Raw genomic sequence first — 26981 nt, 5'->3', positions numbered from 1 at the left:
ACTGGTTGCATTGGCCTGTCTGAGCTCTCACACCTCGTGTACTGTATCTGATCTGATTGGTATAATCTCGAGGGATCTCTGTTCGAGGTATGGGGAAGTTTATGCCCCCTCTTGTTTTATGGGCATTTTCCTGCAGGGATGGGACCACATGTTAACCTCAGGGTCTTTGTATTTAGCTATTAGGCCTTTTAACCATTTTGACCTTCCCTTTTCCCAGTCTTTGGGATGTTCAGGCAATACTTGGGAGGTTACATCCTGTCCGAGTCCAAGGCTTGGAGTAGGGGAGGTGAGGGATATCAGGTTTTCTTTCTGGCATTTCCCTGTCTCTTCCCTTTCAGTGTTTTTTTTCTTGGAATTATCCCTGCTTTTTATCCTGTATCAGGCACCTTTTGGGTATGCCCTGTGTTTGGTCCACAGAGCTCCTAACTGAAGGTTATGCTCCTTTATCAGTAGACCCTCTGCTTGTAGGGGCTGTTTGCCCTTTGTTCATAGTGCTTGTTTTATAATTTTAGACTTTACTCACTTGTTTCCTGGTTCCCTTGGTCCTCTTTCCGTTGCTTGGGGCTGGTGTCTCATATGTTGGTGACTGGTCAGTGTCCTGTGAAGATGTTTCATCTGTCTATATTTCCCTATGCTAATGTTTGTTAGATGCTTCCTACTCTTCATCTGGTAAATGTTTAGGCCTGCCTTTGGTGTATGTGTGTGTGTAATTACCCAAGTGTGGTTAAAGAATGAGAGCTATGCTCGGGGTGTCCCACCTTCCCAGTACTGTCATATAAGGCTTTGAAACTACTGGCAATTTTGGCCTCCACCATCACCACCCAATTTAAGTTGTTCCAACCATTTACTAATGTCTGCAAAAGAAAACTAATATTTTTCCATGTATGTAGGTGTAGCTTGAGGCATCGGAAGTTGGTTCTTTCCCTGATCACCTTGTGGCTTTGTACCATGTTTGTTCTCTTGTCAGTTGCCATGCTCTGGCAAGCTGCCTATGTCCTTATTTTGACTGGGGAAGTTGGCTAGGGTAAGCATCTGAGGGGCTCTGCTAATAAATAAACCATTTAGGGCATTGAAATGCCCCTTTCTGAGTGGACCATTAGTTGCTCTTGGCTTTTGGGAGCATATTTGGGTGGCCTGGGCTTTAAGTAAGGTTAGCTGGCTTCACTGACCCTAAGCGTGACCATGGGATGGCCAGTCATTAGATAATTTCCAGAAATTTAACTGGCTCTCCTTTTGTTGCGATTATCACTTGAAGGTTTTAGTTTTGATCTGATTTTTGGTCTTGGCCCTCTATCGTTTCCCCCCCCCTAGACTATTGCACAAAGTCTATTCGAAAGTTACTCGTCACAGAGGAAAGGTCTCCGAGGGCCTGGCATGTGAACAGTGTCCTGGGTGGACTCGGTCTATGGCTGGGGGTAGCACTTGCATGTCTGCTCAGAAAGGGGCATTTTAATACTGTACTTTAAATTTTATATTATTTTTGGCTTGAAAATAGACTAAATTTTCTTTGATGTGTGTACTTTCAGTGCACAAAAATTTTTGCTATGTAAATTGAACTGCTACTCATTTCATAATAAGACTTGAGAAAAATGATAGTATGGAGAGTGAGCAGTATTGCCGACCACTGTATTCTCTGATGGTGACTTACTCAAGGCACCGTAAATATGCAGATATTGGTCACTTGGAAGTCATCTACCATTGAATAATGTCTACATTAGGTTCATCCTGTTCATAATGAAAGTCATTTGCCCATACATAAGTACACTGGAATTGTCACATCAGGAGTAACAGTGCATATGTTTACTTGGTTCTTCAATTTGGTTTTAAATTATCATAAATTATTTATGACTTAATTAAACTGTGCAATATAGGTGGTACGAAAGGCTTTAGTGTCCACTGCATACTTATTGTTGGCATGGCATTCATAGATGCCAGCATCTGCTTGTGTTGCTGGGTCAATTTCCATTTTGCTCTTCAGGTGGTCACCCTTCTTCCACTCGTGTAGCTAAAAGAAATAATGAATGTTAATTTTCAGATTTTAGGAAATTGATTAACCTCTGCTTGCTACCTTTTTATTCAAAACCTGAAAAATAATACATCAAATTAAAACTGTTAATCCATCACATTAACATCTGTCTGTAGTGGCCATATTCCACACGTCAGGCCTGAAGCTTTAGCAGGTGAACTGAGTATTCTGGGTAAGTGTAGATATAAATAAATTCAATATAATTTATTTAAAAATCATTTGCTATTAATCACTTAATTACATTTGAGTACCCAGGCACTGGATGCCTGGGTACAACTGAAATGTTGGAAACCTAGGTCATCATTTCCTACTCAGGGAAATAAACCAAACTTGAGGAAAAAATGGGATTCATCTTAAAAATTAAGTGGGAGCCCACCAAACACACAGTGAAACTACGACGTCGCTACAACGTTCGAGCAAGATTTAACACCTAACAAGTTATAACAACCAATATAACAAGTTGTAACACGGTTCTAATATGTCAAAAACACGTTAAGCAAGATGTAACAACTTTATTACAAGTTATAACAAGCGAAAAATAGGGTCAGTTACGGTTTGTGTTTCCAGGGAGAGGGTTACAACAATCCTCCCAGTCTCAAAGATGTCCTCTGGCCTCAGGGGATCTACTCAAGAGAGATGAGAAAGTAAATCGGACTGGTTTCTCGACTATTGACTCGCAGGACTTCATCTTTGACCAGGAAAGAGGACAGGTTTACTATTGAGTCCTGCTGGGAAACATAACATAGTCTTGGACAAACGAGTAGCAAAATTGATGGCTCCAAGGAAATTGCCTCTTTACTATACTGTACTTCCAAGAGAAGAAACAAATACACTTCTCACCCAAAGGAAAGTACTACTGAAAACTCCTGTAGAAGCTTTGAACAAAATTTACAACTCCCACCTCCCAGACGAATAAAGAAGAGTGCCCGTAAGCTTCCATCCTTGCGCTTACCAGTGCATGAGTGAGAAAATCCAAGAGAGACGAACACAGATTGAAAGGACCCTTAGAGAAATCAGACACTGAATGTAATTAAATTACCCTTTGTGGTTGGCTCCCTGTATCTACCCTATTCCCTTCATTCCATTGGGATTTGGAGAGTTGGGTTGGGGGGGGGGGGTATTTACTGCTTGGGCAACTCAAGAATGAGGTTGCTAGTTGGTGCTGACCCCAGTTGACCTGAGCTGCCATCTGGTGGCTGTCAGATACATTATGGCTAGGGTATTTATCATGTGGCTTTGCAGCTCTTAACACTATAGCTCAAGATGTTTGAGTTGCCCTGTTATAAAGGACATTTCATTACATACAACACTTAATTTCCTCTGTATTGAGTACCAGACAATACTTTTTTCACCCATAGGGTTATAGACCCATGGAATGGCCTACCCTTCATAACTGTAAATGTTGCAGGACTCTGTGGACCTCCACCAGAGTTTCCTCTGGCTTCATCTTGGCCAGGCATATGTTCCTGTCAAGGCCACTAAGGAGACAGTAGCTCTCAGGTATATTAAGATAAATTTATGGATGTGGGATATTTCTAACCACTTGGAAAATGATGAAAAAAATGGTTGCCTTAGCACACAGACTGTTCCATTTTACACATAATATTGCTGTACTTAATTTGACATTTTTTTTAAACTGACCTAAATTTTTAATAAAATTTTAAGGGGAAAAAAATTAAAGGAGTTGGAGAATTGACAAAGTTTGACTGGTCTTACCTGCATATATCTGTGAGCATAAAGTTCAACACCATCTTTAAACCAAGTTATCTGTGGCAGTGGAGAACCTCTGGCAACGCACAGAAATACAATCTTGTGACCCAATACGTACTGGTAGTTGAAGTGGGAGGATTTTGTGATTTTAGCACCCTGTAAAGTGAAAATCAACATTTCTATCTAACATTATACAATATATATATATAGTGTTTGTAGAAACTGAGAACTTTGTTTTATGACTATTAATTGTGTCATTCATTGCAAATTTATTTAAACTGCTCTTTATCTTGGAAAAAACATATTAATGGCTTTATATAATGTTTATTTCTTACCTACAAATTCTCCTCAATATCATATCAATTGTACATACTGAACTTTAATTTTATTTAAATAGTTATTATATCACAGTCTCATCAAAGCTATTCAAGCAAACACAGCATAGATGAAATGTAATAAAATTATGCATTATTTACTGAATGTGATGAAATAATGAATAAAACTAGTGTATCAAGAATAAAACTGGCAGTTGTGCAGAAGAGTTGACCCTTCTGGGGTCCTTGAAGGCTCTGGAGACTGCTATCGTTTCCTCCATGTCCTTGTTTCTTTGGGATGTGCATGGGGTTCAGCTCCTTAGGATTCATGGTATCCTTTGTTGATACCTTGCTTATATTATTTTGAGGTTTCATGGCCCTGGGCAACATGTAGGCTTCATCCCTAGTCCTCTTTTGGCTGGAGGTGGTCTCTGGGATTCTGGGTTGCTGGAGGAGGGTTCTTGGCCATTATTTGAGCTACTTTAATGATTGATTCTTGGTCGTGAGGAGTTGTTGCTCAGAATGGGTGTGTTTTCATATCCTCCATTGCAGTATGAACTGGACTTCACCACCACTACTCTATAGTTTCTTTTCCAGGTCTAGGTCCATGGTCCTTGGATTGGATATGACTTCACCCCTTGCACAATTTTCTGTTGTCTGATCTGTTGAAGCAAGTCTGATCGAGCTTGGCTCTATGAGACTTGCTACAGTTCCTATTGCAAAACTGAGACTGCGCATTTAAACTGGACCCTAACACTCTGGCGCACAGGTCCTCTTTCACTTCATGGCTGTGCAGATAAAGAGTCACAATAGTGTGGCTGAAGATATGATAACAAAACCACACACCAGAAGATGAAGAGACTACAATGTTTCTTGTCCTTCTTTGGCCCCATTATCAAGTCGATTGTGATGGGAGTGAGATTGATCGATGAAGATTAAGCCACCCAAGAGGTGGCATGGGCCTGAGTAGCCTGTAAATGGGAGCGAGGGAAGCACAGGCATTAAATAAGGCAAGAGAGAGGTGAGGAGCAGGAAATATCTAGAATGTAAGGTGGGGAGCAGGTAAGAGAAGGGCATTCCTAGTAGGTAAGAGAAAGGCTAAAGATACGAATGGGATGTGTAATAATGGATGAAGGAAAATAGGTAAGAAAAAGGAAGGGGGTAGGCTTATATCAGGTCACGTTTGTTAGGAAGGTTAGAACATTTTAATATGTACTGTGAAAGGGAAGAGTAAGTAAGTAATTATCAAAAAGAAGCCACCAAACCGGGAAGGTTATGTAGCACCATTAAATGTGCGGGATAATCAGAGGGCGCTAAATATCACCAAGGACGCCAATACGAGAACAGAAACGCATAAAGTGAATGTGAAAGGGAAGAGTCAACAGCAACAAAGCCAGGACTATGGTTCATGTTGGGTATGTTGTGTATCAGTCTTGTCGAATTGGCTCTGATTTTTTACCATATTCAGCTTTACCTTGTTTGTGTTGTGCTTGGCCATGAGGGACATGGTAACCATTCTTCTCTTGTGGGTAAGCCCAGTTCCCTTTTTCTATTTTCCAGGGAAACTGACCTCTAGCAAGGTGCTATTGGTAGTAAGTTTGAGAAGCTACCCAATGATCTCACCTGAAATAGTGTTGAACGTAACGAAACTCCTTTTTCAGGTGGAATCCCAGATACTCTCCGTCCTATTCCTTTCTTCCTTATGTGATTGAAGGGTTCGGTATGGATTACCTGGGGCTACCATCTGGTGGCAGTCGGGCACGTCATGTTTAGGAAATTTACCATGTGGGAATGATTGATTGCCCTGTTTGCCATGGGATGCCTAATTTCCTTCAAGCAGTTGGTTATGTTGTTGCACTTATGATTTATGGTGGCTTGGTGGTACCAGTACTACGTTCAGTGAGCTACTGGATGCCCACAATAAGAACAGTTAATTATATTCAATCCTTGATTTATAATGATATATTCTCAACCAATCAGTTTTTTTTTGTTTATGCTATTGCACTAACCTTGGGGTTTGTGTAGTATTCCTTAGCTTCCACTGAAGGATATGTTCCAGTAATGGGTTTAAAGTCCTTCCGACCCTTGTAGCGGCCTGAAAGTTGACCTCGCTTGCCTGTACCTATGGTCTGGGTAGCCATCGCTACATTCAGCAGTATGAGAACCATTGTTATTGTTATCTGCCATGACTGCTCCTTCATTTTTTCTGTTGTGTTGGTTATCTGCAAATACAAGTTAAAGACCCATTATTATCTTGAATATTTAGTACTACTGCTAATTTCAGTTAAGGGATGTCATGTACGGTAGTGTTGTGCTGTTAGGTATTCTTGGACAATATCATTAGTGTTAATGCATCACCTTGAAACTTAAAATGTCTAAAAATGAAGTTTCCTATTGGAAGTTTTTCCAATTATCCACCTTGTGGCCACTCTTTGTTTAGAACTACAGTAATAAATAATAAATCCTTTTTTTATTTATTATATAGTCCTATTAGTAATAAATAATAGTCCTTTTTTAACATGTGACAAAGGGAACTACAATTTTTTTTATTCCTAATGTCAGAGGATGTGCCGGATGGTCCATAAATATTGCAACCACATGAATTTTTTTTTTTTTACTGAAGCAAATGTTTGTCACTTTCTTGATGGCATCTCAAAAGTAATTTAAGATAATCACTTCAGATTTAGCCTTTGGATCCCTTCGAGTTATATACTGTACAAATTTTGAACATGTGCTTACTATCATAGTGAAAGTTTTAAGGACAAGGCTAATTGTGTTTTATAGGATATTTTTGGCCACTACAGCACAGTATTTATGGTAGTATTTATTTACTCGCCATCCTCCTTTACGCCAGCGCGACAAGACTGTCTTCAGCAGACACTCCAAATAGGTCAATCACTTTCACTTGAGCTCTGTCTGCAGATTTCTCCACATTAGGTAGCAGGACAAAATTCTGAACACTGAGGTCCTGAAAAGGTTCAGTATTCCCAGCATCTATACCCTACTACAGAAAACTCAGGCTGGTGGGGCAGGCCACGTTGTCAGAATGCCTGACAGCTGATGCATGGAGAATTATGTCAGGGCGCACATTCAGTTGGGGGAGGGGGCAGAAGAAATGATTCAGGGACTACCTAAAGGTGACCCCTCAAAGACCTGGGGTCAGATTCACGAAAGCACTTACGCAAGCACTTACGAACCTGTACATCTTTTCTCAATCTTTGGCGGCTTTGTTTCCAACTATTAAACAATTAATGAGCTCCGAAGCACCAGGAGGCTGTTTATAGCAATAACAACAGTTGAATGGCAAGTTTTCATGCTTGTAAACTGTTTAATAAATGTAACTAAAGCTGTCAAAGATTGAGGAAAGATGTACACGTTCGTAAGTGCTTGCGTAAGTGCTTTCGTGAATCTGGCCCCTGGACATCAACCACTTGGAAGTAGCTTGCTCAGGACTGGCCAACTTGGCAAAGCAAGGTCATCACAGGGGCTCATGTGACAGTAGATGGACTGCAGGGACCTAGAGAAAATGTGTCTTGCACAAAGCTGGAGCAACCTCCATCACTACAGCAGCACCCAGAGTGGTTCTGCTGTAGTGCCCACCCATTCATTCTTAGCAGAGCTAAGAATGAATATTTTAATACAAGGTGAGTATTGGAAAGGAACTACAAGAACAATATTTTGATCAAAGCGAAAAAGCAATCTAAATTACAACATAGTGTAGTCATGTAAGAAGGAAAATGAGGGTGAACGACCAAGTGATAAGACTATGGAAAATTGGAGGTGCATATAAAGACTATGGAAAATTGGAGGTGCATATACAGAATGCAACGAGAAAATCTGTGAACTGCTGAATGACATTTTCCATGAGTGTTTACAACCAAGCCTGAGCAGCTCCCATTGTTTGAAGAAGAAATGACCCTAGACGAGAGACTAATAGATATAGAGGTGACAGCAGAGGAGGTAATGAAACAACTAACACTGGATGAAACTAAAGCAGATAAACCAGACAATGTATCATCGTGGATACTAAGAGATAGCGAAGGCCCTCAGTGTGCCTCTAGCAAAGATCTCTAATGAGTTGCTTATGAAGGGAGAGTTGCCCAGTTGCTGGAAGAAGGCAAATGTGGTACTAATTTTCAAGAAAGGAGATAGGGAAGAGGCACTTAACTACAGAGCAGTATCACTGACAAGCATCCCCCATAAAGTGCTCGAAAGAATAATCAGGTTAAGACTGGTTACACACTTCGAGAAAATTAAGTATGTAAACACCAACATGGGTTCATAAAAAGAAAATCATACCTAACAAATCTTCTGGAATTCTATGATAAAGTAACAAAAATAAGACAAGAAAGAGAAAGATATTTTTGCATATTTCTGGACTGCCAAAAAGCCTTTGGTATAGTACTGAACAGGAGATCGCTATTGAAACTTGAAAGGCAGGCGGGAGTAAGCAGAAAAGCCCTAGCTTGGGTTAATAATTACTTTACAGGTAGGCGTCAGAGTAACAGTCAGCGACAAGAAGTCAGACTAGTGACCTTTAACAAGTGTAGTACCTCAAGGATCGTTGCTGGGACCATTTCTATAATACAGTACTGTATACGTAAACAACATGTCGACAGGAGTAGAGTCCCATATGTCTATGTTTGCAGATGACAAAATTGATGAGAAGAGTTGTGACATAAGGATTGTAGGATCCTCTAAGAAGACTTGAACAGGTTGCAGGTAGTCAGAGAAAAGGCTACTGGAGTTAAACACGAGCAAATGTAAAGTTATGGAAGTGGGATTAGGTGACGGGAGACCAAAGGGAAAGTACACAATGAAAGGAAACTACCTGTGCTAATTCGAGAAAAAGACCTGGGAGTGGACGTAACACCCAACTCCTGAGGCACATATAAATAGCAAGCACTATTCATAATTTTAAAACTAGATATGATAGGGAAATGGGACAGGAGTCATTGCTTTAAATAACAAGCGGCTAGAAGGGCAGAATTGACTCTTGCTTTATTGAGCAAGACCAATGCTAATTGGTCTAATACCAATTATATAATACAATAATACAATGCTAAATGCTTAATACTAATTGAGCCTAAAGAATAAAAAGTGTTGTATTTGTTCTCAACACTTTTTATTCTTTATGCTCAATTAGTATTAAGTTCTAGATATTAATGTTTTTCTTGCCCGAAACGCATTGCGTAATAGTGGCTTTAGGCATTGTATGTACTAGCTCTAGGCATTGTATGTACTAGCTCTAGGCATTGTATGTACTAGCTCTAGGCATTGTATGTACTAGCTCTAGGCATTGTATGTACTAGCTCTAGGCATTGTATGTACTAGCTCTAGGCATTGTATGTACTAGCTCTATCTATATATCAATCCATTAATGTAACATCACTTATATGTATGTACCTTACCTGAATAAACATATTTATTTATTATTATATAATGCTCAATCCTGTTGGAACAAATTGGCGAGTACAAATAGGCGAGTGTACACACGCACGCATGTGAATGTTTACTGATGATACTAAGATAATAGAGAACTTAAGAAACATAGATGATTGTCATGCCCATCAAGAACTGGACAAAATAAGTATATGGAGCACAACTTAGCAAATGGAATTTACTGTGAATAAATGCCATGTTACGGAATGTGGAATAGGAGAACATAGACCCCACAGAACCTATATATTATGTGAAAAATCTTGAAAGAATTCTGATAAAAAAAAAAGAGATCTAGGGGTGGTTCTAGATAGAAAACTATCACCTGAGGACCGGGGGGGGGGGTAAAAATAGCCTAAGCTACTCTATCTCTGAGATGTATTCTTGTCTCAATAAACATACTTGAACCTGAGGCCCACATAAAGAACGTTGTGTGAGGAGCCTATGCTACGCTTTCTAACTTCAGAATTGCTTTTAAAAACATGGAATGGCGAAATACTAAAGGAAATTGTTCACAACCTTTGTTAGACCAAAGCTGGAATATGCCAACCCGTTCTCGCACTTGCTTACAGTCAATATTGACTTATTTAATAAGTGCATATGTGACATACTAATTGATTGTGAATATTTTAGTTTACCTTGAAAAGCTTCATAGAAAACACCGACCTCACCTAACCTTCTTAGTATGTTAAGATACGGATCTTATTGCTTCTTATTTACAATTATTACTTAACCTATCAACGGTATAGGTTAAGTAATAATTGTAATTAAGAAGAAATAAGATGCTTATCTTAAGATACTAAGAAGGTTAGGCGAGGTCTGTTTTCTATGAAGCTTTTCAAGGTAAACTAAAATATTCACAATCAATTAGTATGTCACATATACACTTATTAAATAAGCCAATATTGACTATAAGCAAGTGCGAGAACGGGTTGCATATGCAGTGGTTGTATGGTGCCCATATCTTAAGAAGCACATCGACAAACTGGAAAAGGTGCAAAGACATGCCAATAAGTTGCTCCCAGAACTGAAGGACAAGAGCTACGAAGAGAGGTTATAGGCATTAAATATGCAAAAAACTAGAAGATAGAAGAAAAAGAAGCAATATGATCACTACGTACAAAATGGTAACGGGAATTGATAACATTGATAGGAAAGAATTCCCGAGACCCGGAACTTCAAGAACAAGAGGTCATATATTTAAACTAACGAAACAAAGCTGCCGGATAAGAAAATTCACTTTTGTAAAGAGAGTGGAAGACGGTGGAACCAGTTAGGTGAGAAGGTGGTAGTGGTTGTCAAAACTGTCGGTAATTTCAAAGCGTTACATGACAGAGTACTGGGAAGACGGGACATCACGAGCATAACTCTCATCCTGTAAATACACTTAGGTAATTACACACACACACACACACACACACACACACACACACACACACACACACACACACACACACACTCCACCCCAGCACCCATCCTAACCCCCACGAGCATAGCTCTCGTCCTGTAACTACTCTTAGCTAATTGCACACACAAACACATACAACTAACATGCACACATGCCACAAACATATGGATGTGCGCTCAACACACGCACGCGTGCTCTCAATACACGCACGCACGCGCGTGCGTGCGTGCGTGCACTCAACACACACGCATGCATACTCAACACACAAGGCGTGCGCACGCACTCAACACGCACGCACTAACCCCCCCTCCCACCTACCCCTACCCACACACACTCCTGTGGCCCTCTACCGTTCCTGGTATGTGGTGGTGTTAGTCCTGTGGCCCTCAACCGTTCCTGGTATGTGGTGGTGTTAGTCCTGTGGCCCTCAACCGTTCCTGGTATGTGGTGGTGTTAGTCCTGTGGCCCTCAACCGTTCCTGGTATGTTGTGGTGTTAGTCCCGTGGCCCTCAACCGTTCCTGGTATGTGGTGGTGTTAGTCCTGTGGCCCTCAACCGTTCCTGGTATGTTGTGGTGTTAGTCCTGTGGCCCTCTACCGTTCCTGGTATGTGGTGGTGTTAGTCCTGTGGCCCTCAACCGTTCCTGGTATGTGGTGGTGTTAGTCCTGTGGCCCTCTACCGTTCCTGGTATGTGGTGGTGTTAGTCCCGTGGCCCTCTACCGTTCCTGGTATGTGGTGGTGTTAGTCCCGTGGCCCTCTACCGTTCCTGGTATGTGGTGGTGTTAGTCCTGTGGCCCTCTACCGTTCCTGGTATGTGGTGGTGTTAGTCCTGTGGCCCTCTACCGTTCCTGGTATGTGGTGGTGTTAGTCCTGTGGCCCTCTACCGTTCCTGGTATGTGGTGGTGTTAGTCCCGTGGCCCTCTACCGTTCCTGGTATGTGGTGGTGTTAGTCCTGTGGCCCTCTACCGTTCCTGGTATGTGGTGGTGTTAGTCCTGTGGCCCTCTACCGTTCCTGGTATGAGGGTTGACTTAAGTTTTGGAATAATTTTTGTCGTCCTGTGTTGAACGTTCTCCAAAGCAGCTACGTCTTTCTGAAGATGAGGTCTCCATGCTTGGATGCAATAATCCAAGTGGGGGTCCACTAGAGACTGGGTACGCTCCCACATTACACTTGATTAACTACCTTTTCCTTAAAGTCAAAGATTCGCTTTACTCTGCTGTTTTTATTTTGTTTTATGCCGCTCCCACTTGTGCAACTTTCAGTGATCTGTGGATTCTGACTCTAAAAGTTCTTTTCTTCGTCAATCGGCTGCAAGGTAATGTTTATATGTGCACAGAACACACACACACACACACACGCCCTACATGTGTATTCACATGTTCATATATACACACAACACATGTATGCCCGCAAAACATATACACACAACACAAACGTGTGCACAACGTTCATACATCAGGTACAAGGCTAGCAAGCGGGGCATACAGTGCTAGACCTCACCCCCCCCCCCCCCCCCGTACACACTGATAGGCAAGTGTACGAAACACGAGGCTCAGAGGCACACTCATGTGTACACACAACACATTCGCGCGCATACACACACATCATATACAAATATATGATAAAAGAAACATACCAAAACAGATGCAGGACCAGGAAACAGGATTGGTTCAAAGGAAACAGAGATGTGCCAGAGAGGAAAAGACAAGAAAATGGGTTCACAGTAGTGAGGAGAGAGGCTGAAAGATACTTTGAGAAAGGTATAGCAGACAAATATGAAACAGTTTCGAGCCTTTTCTATAAATTCATTAAAAACAAGCTGCATGTGAAGGATAAGATCCAGAGATTGAGAACGGGGAACAGGATTACAGAGAATGAAAAAGAAATGTGTGAAACACTAAATGAACAGTTCCAAAAGTGTGTTTTGTACAAAATGAGGATTTAGGAAAACCGATTGGAATGCTCTGGAATGCCAATTCCAGAGCACGCTATAGAATACATAGACGTATCTCAAGTCGAAGTGGAAAAATTACTCACGGGGCTAGGAAGAGATAAAGCAGTTGGACCTGATGGAGTTTCACCTCGGGTGCTGCGAGAATGTGCAACGGAGCTGAGCATTCTACTTCAATGAATATTCCAGACATACTTGTGCACAGGACTCTTAGCAGAGATGGTAAAAAGCAAACATAGTTCCAATCTATAAAAATGGTAGCCAAGACGATATTAAATTATAGACCTGGGGCCAGATTCACGAAAACACTTACGAACGTGCACATCTTTCCTCAATTTTTTGACGGCTTTGGTTACATTTATTAAACAGTTTACAAGCATGAAAACTTCCCATTCAACTACTGTTGTTATAAACAGCCTCCTGGTGCTTCGGAGCTCATTAACTGTTTAATAATTGATAACAAAGCCGCCGAAGATTGAGAAAAGATGTACAGGTTCGTAAGTGCTTTCGTGAATCTGGCTCCTGCACATTACACACGTGGTAGTCGAAAGACTAGACAAAATAGTTAAAACCAAATGGGTTGACCACCTAGAGAATAATGACAATACCGGACAGGCAGTATGGTTTTCGAACAGGAAGATCCTGTGTAACAAATCTACTTAGTTTTTATGATAGAGCCACAAAAATTCTCCAGGAAAGACATGGTTGGGTTGACTGTGTATCTGGACCTAAAGGCTTTTGAGAGTGTCCCACACAATAGTTCTGGAAACTGGAACATGTTGCAGGGGTGACAGAGAGCTTTCTGACATGGATGAAAAAAAATTCTGATAGATGAGGGCAGTATCAGAGAGAATGTATCTGACTGGAGGAGTGTTACTAGCGGAGTACTACAGGGTTCAGTTCTTGCACCAGTAATGTTCATTGTCTACGTAAACGATCTTCCAGAAAGAATACAGAATTATATGAACATGTTTGCTGATGCTGCTAAAATACTATTGAAGTTAGGAGACGCAGACGATTGTCATGCCCTTCAAATTGGTCTATGTAAAATTATTCTTGGAGAAAAATTAGTCTAAAATAAAATGCTTGGAGCGACATGCGGCAAATAGAATTCAGTGTGAATAAATGCCATGTTATGAAATGTGGAATCAAGAAAATAGACCCACACACAATTTACAAATTATGTGGAAAGGAATTAAAGAACTAATCCAAAACAAGACCTAGGGGTGGTTTAGGATAGTAAACTGTCACCAGAGGAACACACACAACACAGAGGAGTGTAAGCCTTGCTTACCAACTTCAAACATGCTTTTAAAAAACTGTTCGTGAGTTTTGTGAGACCAAAACTGGAATATTGTAGGGAATAGTTGTATGGTTATCTTGAGATGATTTCGGGGCTTTTAGTGTCCCCGCGGCCCGGTCCTCGACCAGGTCTCCACCCCCAGGAAGCAGCCCGTGACAGCTGACTAACACCCAGGTACCTATTTTACTGTTAGGTAACAGGGGCATAGGGTGAAAGAAACTCTGCCCATTGTTTCTCGCCGGCGCCTGGGATCGAACCCAGGACCACAGGATCACAAGTCCCGCGTGCTGTCCGCTCGGCCGACCGGCTCCCTATGGTGCCCATATCTCAAGAAGCACATAAACTGGAAAATGTCCAAAGGCATGTTACAAAATGGCTTCCGGAACTGACAAACAAGAGTTACGAGGAGAGACTAGAAGCGTTAGACATGTCAAAACTAGAAAAAAGAGGTGAAATGATCACCACTTATAAAATAATCAACAGGAATCGACCAAATTGACAGAGGAATTCTTGAAACCAGCAACTTCAATAACAAAAGGACACAGGTTCAAGTTAGGGGGGTAGAAATAGCCTAAGCTACTCTATCCCTTTGAGATGTATTTCTTTCTTCTCTCAATAAACATACTTGAACTTTAACTTGATTCAAGCTAAGGAAACAAAGGTGCGGAAAAAATGTTAAAAAGCTTTCTTTTGCAAACAGAGTGGTAGACGATTGGAACAAGCTAGGCGAGGTGGAGGCCAAAACCGTCAGTATTGTAGTTTCAAAGCGTTATACGACAAAGAGTACTGGGAAGACGGGACACCACAAGGGTAGCTCTCGTCCTGTAACTACACTTAGGTAATTACACACGCACGCACGCGAGGCCTCGTGACTGAGTGGACAGCGCTCGGGGGTCGTAGTCCTAATGGCCCGGGTTCGATTCGAGACGGAAACAAATGGGCAGTGTTTCTTTCACCCTAATTCACTTGTTCACCTATTACCTAGAAATAAATAGGTATCTGGGAGTTAGACAGCTGCTACGGGCTGCTTCCTGGGCGTGCCCGCGTGTTGGGAGGGGGAGGGGGGGGTCAGTTAGTAACAGTTGAGTGATTGACAGTTGAGCGGCAGGCTGAATGAGCAGGGCTCAACCCCGCAAGCACAACTAGGTGAACACGCACCCACCCGCCGCGTTGAGGCAGCGTGTCAGACAAACACGCATCCATCACCTAGATGATATATCTATATCAAGATATACTCAATATATCCATCACCTGCTGTGCACGCACAATTTCCCGCTGCTACTTTCGTCACTTGCAAATACTTGAATGTTCAACAGTTATTGATTGCAATTGCATTGTGAATGTTGAAAGACGTTTAAAGCGACATAAGTAATCGGAGACGAAAATTGGGGGTTGTTGGCCTATCAACCTTCGGAAGGCTTGTTAAGGCCACACAAGTGATTACTGACCAACCACCAAGAGTACTGTAGCACTGGACATTGTCCAGGACTAAAGTTCTCAGTGTACATACACCGAGGTATACTGGCAGGGGTATACCTCTCTGCGTATATCCATGACATGTGCCGTTCTCTACATGTTTGATGTAAACTGTAGGCCTTGGGTTTACAATTATCCTGAGGGCTGACCTGTTGCGGCGCTTCCTTTTTGTCCGTGTTTAATGTTAAGGACGGATGTGTGTGCAGGCGGCGGCGACGGCGGCGTCCTGGCTTGGCGTAGCGGTGAGGTGAGGGCGGGTGTGGTGGTGTGGAGCGGCGGTGTCTGGAGCAGGGGCGGTGGGCTCGTCCGACCAGGCCGACGCACCACACGACACTGCGACCTCTGGCTGCCTGCCTCTCTCTCCGTTCCCACGCTGGGCCTCACACTCATTGGCAGATGCAGTTTAATGCTGATAAAGGTAAAGTTCTGAGGCTAGGTAATGATGATAGAGTTACAAGATACGAGCTAGACGAAGAGTTAGGGGGTGACATGATAGAAGTTTACAAGTGAATGAATGGACATAACAAAGGGGATATTAATAGAGTATTAAAAGTATCAACTCAAGACAGAACACGAAACAATGGGTATAAATTGGATAAGTTTAGATTTAGGAAAGTCTTGGGTAAATACTGGTTCAGTAACAGGGTTGTTGATTTGTGGAACCAATTACCGCGTAACGTGGTGGAGGTGGGGTCCCTCGATTGTTTTAAGCGCGGGTTGGACATGTATATGAGTGGGATTGGGTGGTTATAGATAGGAGCTGCCTCGTATGGGCCAATAGGCCTTCTGCAGTTACATTTGTTCTTATGTTCTTATGTTCCATTTATTTGATGTTCAGCTGGTGGTTCTCTGTTTTCTGCGTTCATCCACGTTTCGGTGGGCGCGATGGTGTCTGTTTTTTCTGTGCGGGCAGGAGCATTTGGTTCGTTTGTTTTGTTTCTTGGACATCTACTGTTGGTGTGGTGTACCCTGGGTGAATTGTTATTTTGAGGCCCTTCAGTTTCCCTGATCGTTTTGCCAATTCCTTTCTCCCTCAGACGCATGCTTTTGTTGCCTCCTTCCTCCAAATCAATTCCCGTACCGCAGTCTGCTGGCAATTTGGGCCCGAACAGGCACCTCTGACCACTGGTTCCAGCTGGTTCGCGACAGCAGCGGCCCCGGCCCTCGATGGATGCACCCCGTCGCGAGCGTGCATTTCGTTTCTTCCGTTGAGGTGTCCCCAGTTGTCTGTGAAAGATATTGCATTTGATCTGTCGTCAGCGACAGGTGACGTAAAAGGGGATTTCGATGTGGATTTACTATATAACTTATTTAAGAATATTCTAAACAAAGCACAGGAACGTAGTATACCATACAAATTGAATAGATTGAATACTAATGACCCAAAGTGGATAACAAATAATTTAAAGAACCTTATAGGTAAAAAGAGAGCTTGGTACAAAAGGATTAAGAATGGGGAAGTCAGGTTAGAACAGGAATTCATACAACTGGTTAGAAATGTTAAAAAAGAGATTAGGAAAGCAAAAAGAAACTATGAAGTTCGCATAGCAGAGCAAGCAAAGTCAAATTCTAAAGTTTTTTTTCAGTTATATCGAACTAAGACTAGGGAAAGGATAGGTCCATTAAAATCTGAGACAGGTCAAATAACGGATAATGACAAGGAGATGAGTAGTATTTTTAACAAATATTTTATATCTGTATTTACTAAAGAAGAACTTAACAATATGCCTTCAGCCGAACAAGTCTTTGTGGGTGGGGATGAGGACAGGTTGACTAGTTTAGCAGTTACCAGGGAGGATGTAATTAAACAATTAGAAAAACTAAAACCAAACAAAAGGATTAAAAATGGGGAGGTCACTTTAGAACAGGAATTCGTACAACTGGTTAGAAATGTTAAAAAAGAGATAAGGAAAGCAAAAAGAAACTATGAAGTTCGCATAGCAGGGCAAGCAAAGACAAATCCTAAAGGGTTTTTTCAGTTATATCGTACTAAGACTAGGGAAAGGATAGGTCCATTAAAAACTGAGACAGGTCAAATAACAGATAGTGATGAAGAGATGAGTAGTATTTTTAATAAATATTTTGTATCTGTATTTACTAAAGAGGAACTTAACAATATGCCTTCAGCCGAACAAGTCTATGTGGGTGGGGACGAGGACAGGTTGACGAGTTTAGCAGTTACCAGGGAGGATGTTCTTAAACAAATAGTAAAACTCAAACCAAACAAATCCCCAGGGCCGGATGAAGTGTTTGCTAGGGTGCTTAAAGAATGCAAAGAGGAGCTTTGTGACCCACTGTCAACCATATTTAATAAATCAATAGAGTCAGGCAGAGTGCCAGAGTTTTGGAAAGTTGCTAATGTGATACCAGTTTTTAAGAAAGGAGATAGATCACTTGCGTCTAACTATCGACCAATTAGCCTAACGTCTATTGTGGGAAAGTTACTCGAATCTATAATAGCAAATAAAATTCGTCTTCATCTTGAAAAACATAAATTAATAATTGAGTCGCAACATGGTTTTATAAATGGCCGTTCATGTTTAACAAATTTGTTATCTTTTTATTCTAGCATTGTTGAGGCAGTTGATAGTGGTAAGGATTGCGATGTTGTATACCTTGACTTTAGCAAAGCTTTTGATACAGTGCCACATGAAAGACTGATTAAAAAAATAGAGTCTCATGGCATTGGGGGTGCTATATTAAGCTGGATTAGGGCATGGCTATACCAAAGGAAACAGAGAGTTAGTATAAATGGAATCAAGTCAGAGTGGGAAAATGTTGTGAGTGGAGTGCCTCGGGGCTCTGTCCTGGGACCTCTGTTGTTTGTGGTATATGTAGGTGATTTAGATTCGGGTTTGAGTGGCAGCGTTTGCAAGTTTGCCGATGATGCGGGGATCGGTGGGGAAGTTGGTTCGGAGGGGGACTCACTATCACTTCGGGTTGATCTGGATGGGGTTTTGGGGTGGTCAAAGGATTGGCGGATGCGGTTTGGTGCTGATAGGTGTGGGGTTCTGGGGTTGGGTGATGGTGGTGGGGTTGCGGGATGCGGGCTGGATGGTGTTGTGATTGCGAAGTCGGATTGCGAGGGGGGTCTGGGAGTTGTGGTTGGTGGGAGTTTGGGACAAAAGGATCAATGCGTGGGTGTTCGTGGTGGGGCAAGTCGGACACTTGGATTTGTTGGTCGCAGCGTTGGTGGCGGGACGCCTGGTGTGGTTCTCGGGCTGTATCTTGCTCTAGTTGGGCCCCATTTGGATTGTGCAGTTCGGTTTTGGTCGCCATGTTGTAGAATGGATGTGGATTCACTTGAACGTGTCCAGCGTGGGATGGCTGGGTTGGTTCCCCGGATTGGAGGTCTTTCGTGTGAAGAGGGATTGACGGGGCTTGGGTTGCGTTCACTGGAGAGGCGAGGAGTTGGGGGTGGCGTGGTGGGGGTTTGCAGGTGGATGGGTGGACGTAACCGGGGGGATATTAATAGGGTGTTGAGGGTATCAACACGGGACGGAGCACGAAACGGTGGATGTAGGTTGGATGGGTTTGGGTTTGGGAGGGACTTGGGTGAGTGCTGGTTCAGTGACAGGGTTGTTGATTTGTGGAACCAATTGCCGCGTAACATTGTGGAGGTGGGGTCCCTCGATTGTTTCAAGCACGGGTTGGACAAGTATATGAGTGGGATTGGGTGGTTATAGAATAGGAGCTGCCTCGTATGGGCCAATAGGCCTTCTGCAGTTACCTTTGTTCTTATGTTCTTATGTTATTTGTGGAACCAATTGCCGCGTAACATTGTGGAGGTGGGGTCCCTCGATTGTTTCAAGCACGGGTTGGACAAGTATATGAGTGGGATTGGGTGGTTATAGAATAGGAGCTGCCTCGTATGGGCCAATAGGCCTTCTGCAGTTACCTTTGTTCTTATGTTCTTATGTTCTTAAACAAATCCCCAGGGCCGGATGAAGTGTTTGCCAGGGTGCTTAAAGAATGCAAAGAGGAGCTTTCCGAGCCACTGTCTACCATATTTAATAAATCAATGAAGTCAGGCAGAGTGCCAGAGTCATAGAAGGTAGCTAATGTGGTACCAATTTTTAAGAAAGGAGATAGATCACTTGTGTCAAACTATCGGCCAATTAAGAACATAAGAACAAAGGTAACTGCAGAAGGCCTATTGGCCCATACGAGGCAGCTCCTATTCTATAACCACCCAATCCCACTCATATACTTGTCCAACCCGTGCTTGAAACAATCGAGGGACCCCACCTCCACAATGTTACGCGGCAATTGGTTCCACAAATCAACAACCCTGTTACTGAACCAGTATTTACCCAAGTCTTTCCTAAATCTAAACTTATCCAATTTATATCCATTGTTTCGTGTTCTGTCCTGTGTTGATACTTTTAATACCCTATTAATATCCCCCCGGTTATGTCCATTCATCCACTTGTAAACCTCTATCATGTCACCCCTAACTCTTCGCCTTTCCAGTGAATGCAACTTAAGCTTTGTTAATCTTTCTTCATATGAAAGATTTCTAATTTGGGGAATTAACTTAGTCATCCTACGCTGGACACGTTCAAGTGAATTTATATCCATTCTATAATATGGCGACCAAAACTGAACTGCATAATCTAAATGGGGCCTAACTAGAGCAAGATATAGCTTGAGAACCACACCAGGTGTCTTGTTACTAACGCTGCGATTAATAAATCCAAGTGTCCGATTTGCCTTATTACGAACATTTATGCATTGATCCTTTAGTTTTAAATTCTTACTAATCATAACTCCCAGATCCCTTTCGCAATCCGACTTCGCAATCACAACACCATCTAGCTCGTATCTTGTAACTCTATCATCATTACCTAACCTCAGAACTTTACATTTATCAGCATTAAACTGCATCTGCCAATCCTTTGACCATTTCAAAACCCTATCTAGATCAACTTGAAGTGATAGTGAGTCCTCCTCCGAATTAATTTCCCTACCGATTTTCGTATCATCGGCAAATTTGCAAATGTTGCTACTCAAACCTGAATCTAAATCATTTATATATATTATAAACAACAGAGGTCCCAGGACAGAGCCTTGAGGCACTCCACTTACAACATTTTCCCACTCTGACTTGATTCCATTTATACTAACTCTCTGTTTCCTTTGGTATAGCCATGCCCTAATCCAGCTTAATATAGCACCCCCAATACCATGAGACTCTATTTTTTTAATCAGTCTTTCATGTGGCACTGTATCAAAAGCTTTGCTAAAGTCAAGGTATACAACATCGCAATCCTTACCACTATCAACTGCCTCAACAATGCTAGAATAAAAAGATAACAAATTTGTTAAACATGAACGGCCATTTATAAAACCATGTTGCGACTCAATTATTAATTTATGTTTTTCAAGATGAAGACGAATTTTATTTGCTATTATAGATTCGAGTAACTTTCCCACAATAGACGTTAGGCTAATTGGTCGATAGTTAGACGCAAGTGATCTATCTCCTTTCTTAAAAACTGGTATCACATTAGCAACTTTCCAAAACTCTGGCACTCTGCCTGACTCTATTGATTTATTAAATATGGTTGACAGTGGGTCACAAAGCTCCTCTTTGCATTCTTTAAGCACCCTAGCAAACACTTCATCCGGCCCTGGGGATTTGTTTGGTTTGAGTTTTACTATTTGTTTAAGAACATCCTCCCTGGTAACTGCTAAACTCGTCAACCTGTCCTCGTCCCCACCCACGACGAGGGTGGGGATTGAAGCTAGGGTGGCTAATTGAAGCTAGGGTGCTTCAATTAGCCTAACGTCTATTGTGGGAAAGTTACTTGAATCAATAATTACAAATACAATTGCCTCAGGGCTCTGTCCTGGGACCTCTGTTGTTTATAATATATATAAATGATTTAGATTCAGGTTTGAGTAGCAACATTTGCAAATTTGCCGATGATACGAAAATCGGTAGGGAAATTAATTCGGAGGAGGACTCACTATCACTTCAAGTTGATCTAGATAGGGTTTTGAAATGGTCGAAGGATTGGCAGATGCAGTTTAATGCTGATAAATGTAAAGTTCTGAGGTTAGGTAATGATGATAGGGTTACAAGATACGAGCTAGATGGTGTTGAGATTGCGAAGTTGAATTGCGAAAGGGATCTGGGAGTTATGATTAGCAAGAATTTAAAACAAAAGGATCAATGCATAAATGTTCGTAATAAGGCAAATCGGACACTTGGATTTATTAATCGCAGCGTTAGTAACAAGACACCTGGTGTGGTTCTCAAGCTAATCAGTCTTTCTTATTATAGAATGGATATAAATTCACTGGTTCTTATTATAGAATGGATATAAATTCACTTGAACGTGTCCAGCGTAGGATGACTAAGTTAATTCCCCAAATTAGAAATCTTTCATATGAAGAAAGATTAACAAAGCTTAAGTTGCATTCACTGGAAAGGCGAAGAGTTAGGGGTGACATGATAGAGGTTTACAAGTGGGTGAATGGACATAACAAAGGGGATATTAATAGGGTATTAAAAGTATCAACACAAGACAGAACACGAAACAATGGGTATAAATTGGATAAGTTTAGATTTAGGAAAGACTTGGGTAAATACTGGTTCAGTAACAGGGTTGTTGATTTGTGGAACCAATTGCCGCGTAACGTGGTGGAGGTGGGGTCCCTCGATTGTTTCAAGCATGGGTTGGACATGTATATGAGTGGGATTGGGTGGTTATAAATAGGAGCTGCCTCGTATGGGCCAATAGGCCTTCTGCAGTTGCCTTTGTTCTTATGTTCTTAATTCGTCTCCATCTTGAAAAACATAAATTAATAAATGAGTCGCAACATGGTTTTACAAATGGCCGTTCATGTTTAACAAATTTGCTAACTTTTTATTCCAGCATAGTTGAGGCAGTTGATAGTGGTAAGGATTGTGATGTTGTGTACCTTGACTTTACCAAAGCTTTTGATACAGTGCCACATGAAAGACTAATTAAAAAAATAGAAGCTTATGGTATTGGGGGTGCTATATTAACTTGGATTAGGGCATGGCTATTCCAAAGGAAACAGAGAGTTAGTATAAATGGGGTTAAGTCAGAGTGGGATAATGTTGTTAGTGGAGTACCTCAGGGCTCTGTCCTGGGACCTCTGTTGTTTATAATATATATAAATGATTTAGATTCAGGTTTGAGTAGCAACATTTGCAAATTTGCCGATGATGCGAAAATCGGTAGGGAAATTAATTCGGAGGAGGACTCACTATCACTTCAAGTTGATCTAGATAGGGTCTTGAAATGGTCAAAGGATTGGCAAATGCAGTTTAATGCTGATAAATGTAAAGTTCTGAGGCTAGGTAATGATGATAGAGTTACAAGATACGAGCTAGATGGTGTTGAGATTGCGAAGTCGGATTGCGAAAGGGATCTGGGAGTTATGATTAGTAAGAATTTAAAACAAAAGGATCCAAGACACCTGGTGTTGTTCTTCAGCTATATCTTGCTCTGGTTAGGCCCCATTTAGATTATGAAGTTCAGTTTTGGTCGCCGTATTATAGAATGGATATAAATCCACTTGAACGTGTCCAACGTAGGATGACTAAGTTAATTCCCCAAATTAGAAATCTTTCAGAAGATTTCTGAACTGCAGAAGGCCTATTGGCCCATACGAGGCAGCTCCTATCTATAACCACCCAATCCCACTCATATACTTGTCCAACCCGCGCTTGAAACAATCAAGGGACACCACCTCCACCACGTTACGCGGCAATTGGTTCCACAAATCAACAACCCTGTTACTGAATCAGTATTTACCCAAGTCTGTCCTAAATCTAAACTTATCCAATTTATACCCATTGTTTCGTGTTCTGTCTTGTGTTGATATTTTTAATACCCTATTAATATCCTCCCTGTTATGTCCATTCATCCACTTGTAAACCTCTATCATGTCACCCCTAACTCTTCGCCTTTCCAGTGAATGCAACTTTAGCTTTGTTAATCTTTCTTCACAAAAAAATATTTGTTAAAAACACTACTCATCTCCTTGTCATTGTCCGTTATTTGACCTGTCTCAGATTTTAATGGACCTATCCTTTCCCTAGTCTTAGTTCGATATAACTGAAAAAACCCTTTAGGATTTGACTTTGCTTGCTCTGCTATGCGAACTTCATAGTTTCTGTTTGCTTTCCTAATCTCTTTTTTAACATTTCTAACCAGTTGTATGAATTCCTGTTCTAAACTGACTTCCCCATTCTTAATCCTTTTGTACCAAGCTCTCTTTTTACCTATAAGAACATAAGAACAAAGGTAACTGCAGAAGGCCTATTGGCCCATACGAGGCAGCTCCTATTCTATAACCACCCAATCCCACTCATATACTTGTCCAACCCGCGCTTGAAACAATCGAGGGACCCCACCTCCACAATGTTACGCGGCAATTGGTTCCACAAATCAACAACCCTGTTACTGAACCAGTATTTACCCAAGTCTTTCCTAAATCTAAACTTATCCAAAAACTTATAAGGTTCTTTAAATTATTTGTTATCCACTTTGGGTCATTAGTATTCGATCTATTCAATTTGTATGGTATACTTCGTTCCTGTGCTTTGTTTAGAATATTCTTAAATAAGTTATATATTAAATCCACATCAAAATCCCCTTTTACATCACCTAGATACCTTACATAACCTTATAGATAGGAGCTGCCTCGTATGGGCCAATAGGCCCATACGAGGCAGTTACCTTTGTTAGGTAATGATGATAGGGTTACAAGATACGAGCTAGATACGAGTGTTGAGATTGCGAAGTCGAATTGCGAAAGGGATCTGGGAGTTATGATTAGTAAGAATTTAAAACAAAAGGATCAACACATATATTTTCGTAATAATATTCAAATCGGACACTTGGATTTATTAATCGCAGCGTTAGTAACAAGACACCTGGTGTGGTTCTCAAGCTATATCTTGCTCTAGTTAGGCCCCATTTAGATTATGCAGTTCAGTTTTGGTCGCCATATTATAGAATGGATATAAATTCACTCGAACGTGTCCAGCGTAGGATGACTAAGTTAATTCCCCAAATTAGAAAAAAAGAAAAAAAGATTAACAAAGCTTAAGTTGCATTCACTGGAAAGGCGAAGAGTTAGGGGTGACATGATAGAGGTTTACAAGTGGATGAATGGACATAACAAAGGGGATATTAATAGGGTATTAAAAGTATCAACTCAAGACAGAACACGAAACAATGGGTATAAATTGGATAAGTTTAGATTTAGGAAAGACTTGGGTAAATACTGATTCGGTAACAGGGTTCTTGATTTGTGGAACCAATTACCGCGTAACGTGGTGGAGGTGGGGTCCCTCGATTGTTTCAAGCGCGGGTTGGACAAGTATATGAGTGGGATTGGGTGGTTATAGATAGGAGCTGCCTCGTATGGGCCAATAGGCCTTCTGCAGTTACATTTGTTCTTATGTTCTTATATGAGTGGGATTGGGGGTTATAAATAGGAGCTGCCTATTTATAACGAGAAGGCCTCGTATGGGCCAATAGGCCTTCTGCAGTTGCCTTTGTTCTTATGTTCTTATAGGTAAAAAGAGAGCGTTGTACAAAAGGATTAAGAATGGGGAAGTTAGTTTACAACAGGAATTCGTACAACTGGTTAGAAAAGTTAAAAAAAAGATAATTGGGTAAATACTGGTTCGGTAACATAAGAATATAAGAACATCAGAACTAAGGTAACTGCAGAAGGCCTATTGGCCCATACGAGGCAGCTTGAATTCTCAACCAGCTGAATTCGTACAACTGGTTAGGAATGTTAAATAAAAAAGATAATTGGGTAAATACTGGTAACATAAGAATATAAGAACATCAGAACAAAAGTAACTGCAGAAGGCCTATTGGCCCATACGAGGCAGCCCCTATCTCACACAAGTCAGGTGTGGGTTTCACGCAGGGTAGTATAAATGAGGCTCCAAGAAAAGTCAGGCAAAGTTTGTTCCCACACGGATACCGTAGCAGATCCCTACTTACTAGTCAGGTGTGGGTTTCTTGTGGCTCTATAACTCAGTATATCCAAGAAAAGTCAGGCATAGTCTGTCTGCTCCCGCACGATTTCGTAGTGGATTTTCTAACAGAACAAGATTTATAATTCGAAATTCAGCATGGCAGAGAAGTTGGAGAAACAATCCATGTTTAATGACATGGTACTGAAGGAGGAGGTGGTGGAGACCCCTACAGAAGCCAGCAATATTGACGACGTCATCGCTGACAATTACGACTGGAAAGAACTCATCATATCATGCTTTGTTCCTAGGAATGATCCCCCGTCTGAAGCTATATCTCGTGGCCTTCGCGAGATACTTGGCAATGTGAAAGAAGAGTCGAGTAATCAGCCCATCGACGAACCACAGGAATCCAACGCTGAGAAGACCTACGCTGTCTTAGAGCCTGCCAGGTTCCAGCCTGATGAAAGCAGCCAAACAGTCTTACAGGAAAGCAATAAAAAATCCTACGATGTCTTACAACCCTCCATGTCGTTTACTGTTCATTCTGCATTCATCAATGAGCCTATTAATATTGTTATTGGTGGGCCGAGTACTACGGACGTAGTCCAGAGGAGTACGGACGAACCCTTGGAGAGTACGTACAGAACCACGCAGAGTGAGGACATAGTGGAGAAGAGTGGCGGCAAAATCCGAAAGAGGAAAGCCGACAGACGTATTCTACCATATACTCTATTTAAGCCAGAAAATTCCCTCTCGTGTCCGTCTTGTGGTGTTCAAGTGGCCTCGAAAGGGCACCTACAGAGGCACCAATCGGCCCATGGTGCCAACAGACAGTTCCAGTGTGCCAACTGTGACTGTTCCTTTACACGCAAGGAGAAACTGAAGAAGCATCTCAAATGTGCTCATGTGTATGGCTTGCTCACACAATAATTACCAAGTGAAATAAGTTGCAGAAAAACTCATCGAAGTTTCAGCTGAAGATTCAACTTTCTTTTTAAACTCTAGGGTAGGATCTTGGTGGAAGATTATGTAGTGTTTCATGTAAATAAAAATCAATTTTCTAAAATTATTCGTTATTATTACCCATTACCGTTATTATTACCCATAAAATTATTCGTTATTAATAATACCAATAATATTGACAAGTCTCTATGTGAGGTCCTCCAGCGGGACCGTCACTCGCCCTTACAGATTACGGACGTTATATGTATCTGACGAGGCCTTCTGAGCACCCCTTACGCTATGAGGAATGTATTCCTCATAGCGTATTGTATGCTATGAGGAATACATTCCTCATAGCATACAATACTTTTCCTGAGGAATACATTCAAAAGACGGTCGCTAGTTTTTATTCTGCTTACTTGCTAGCAAC

The 26981-nt window shown here is 41.5% G+C and overlaps 2 protein-coding genes across 2 annotated transcripts in view; one reads left to right on the top strand and one right to left on the bottom strand.

Moving 5' to 3' along the window:
* The window catches only part of Plod (procollagen lysyl hydroxylase), a 310319-nt gene that overhangs the window by 22504 nt on the left and 260834 nt on the right, over window positions 1–26981 (top strand). The gene's annotated exons all lie outside the window — the stretch shown is intronic.
* LOC123760192 (immunoglobulin domain-containing protein oig-4) lies at window positions 1745–16001 on the bottom strand. The gene is made up of 4 exons (XM_045745703.2): window positions 15777–16001; window positions 6060–6272; window positions 3743–3892; window positions 1745–2005 (listed from the first exon to the last, which is right to left on the bottom strand). Exons 2-4 carry the CDS (start codon window positions 6249–6251, stop codon window positions 1850–1852), a joined length of 498 nt encoding a protein of 165 aa, XP_045601659.2. The 5' UTR covers window positions 6252–6272; window positions 15777–16001; the 3' UTR covers window positions 1745–1849.

Source organism: Procambarus clarkii, chromosome 22 (assembly GCF_040958095.1).
Source record: "Procambarus clarkii isolate CNS0578487 chromosome 22, FALCON_Pclarkii_2.0, whole genome shotgun sequence".
NCBI lineage: Eukaryota > Metazoa > Arthropoda > Malacostraca > Decapoda > Cambaridae > Procambarus > Procambarus clarkii.
The sequence above is the reverse complement of the archived record's forward strand: the minus strand, read 5'-3'. Positions and strand labels throughout refer to the sequence as shown.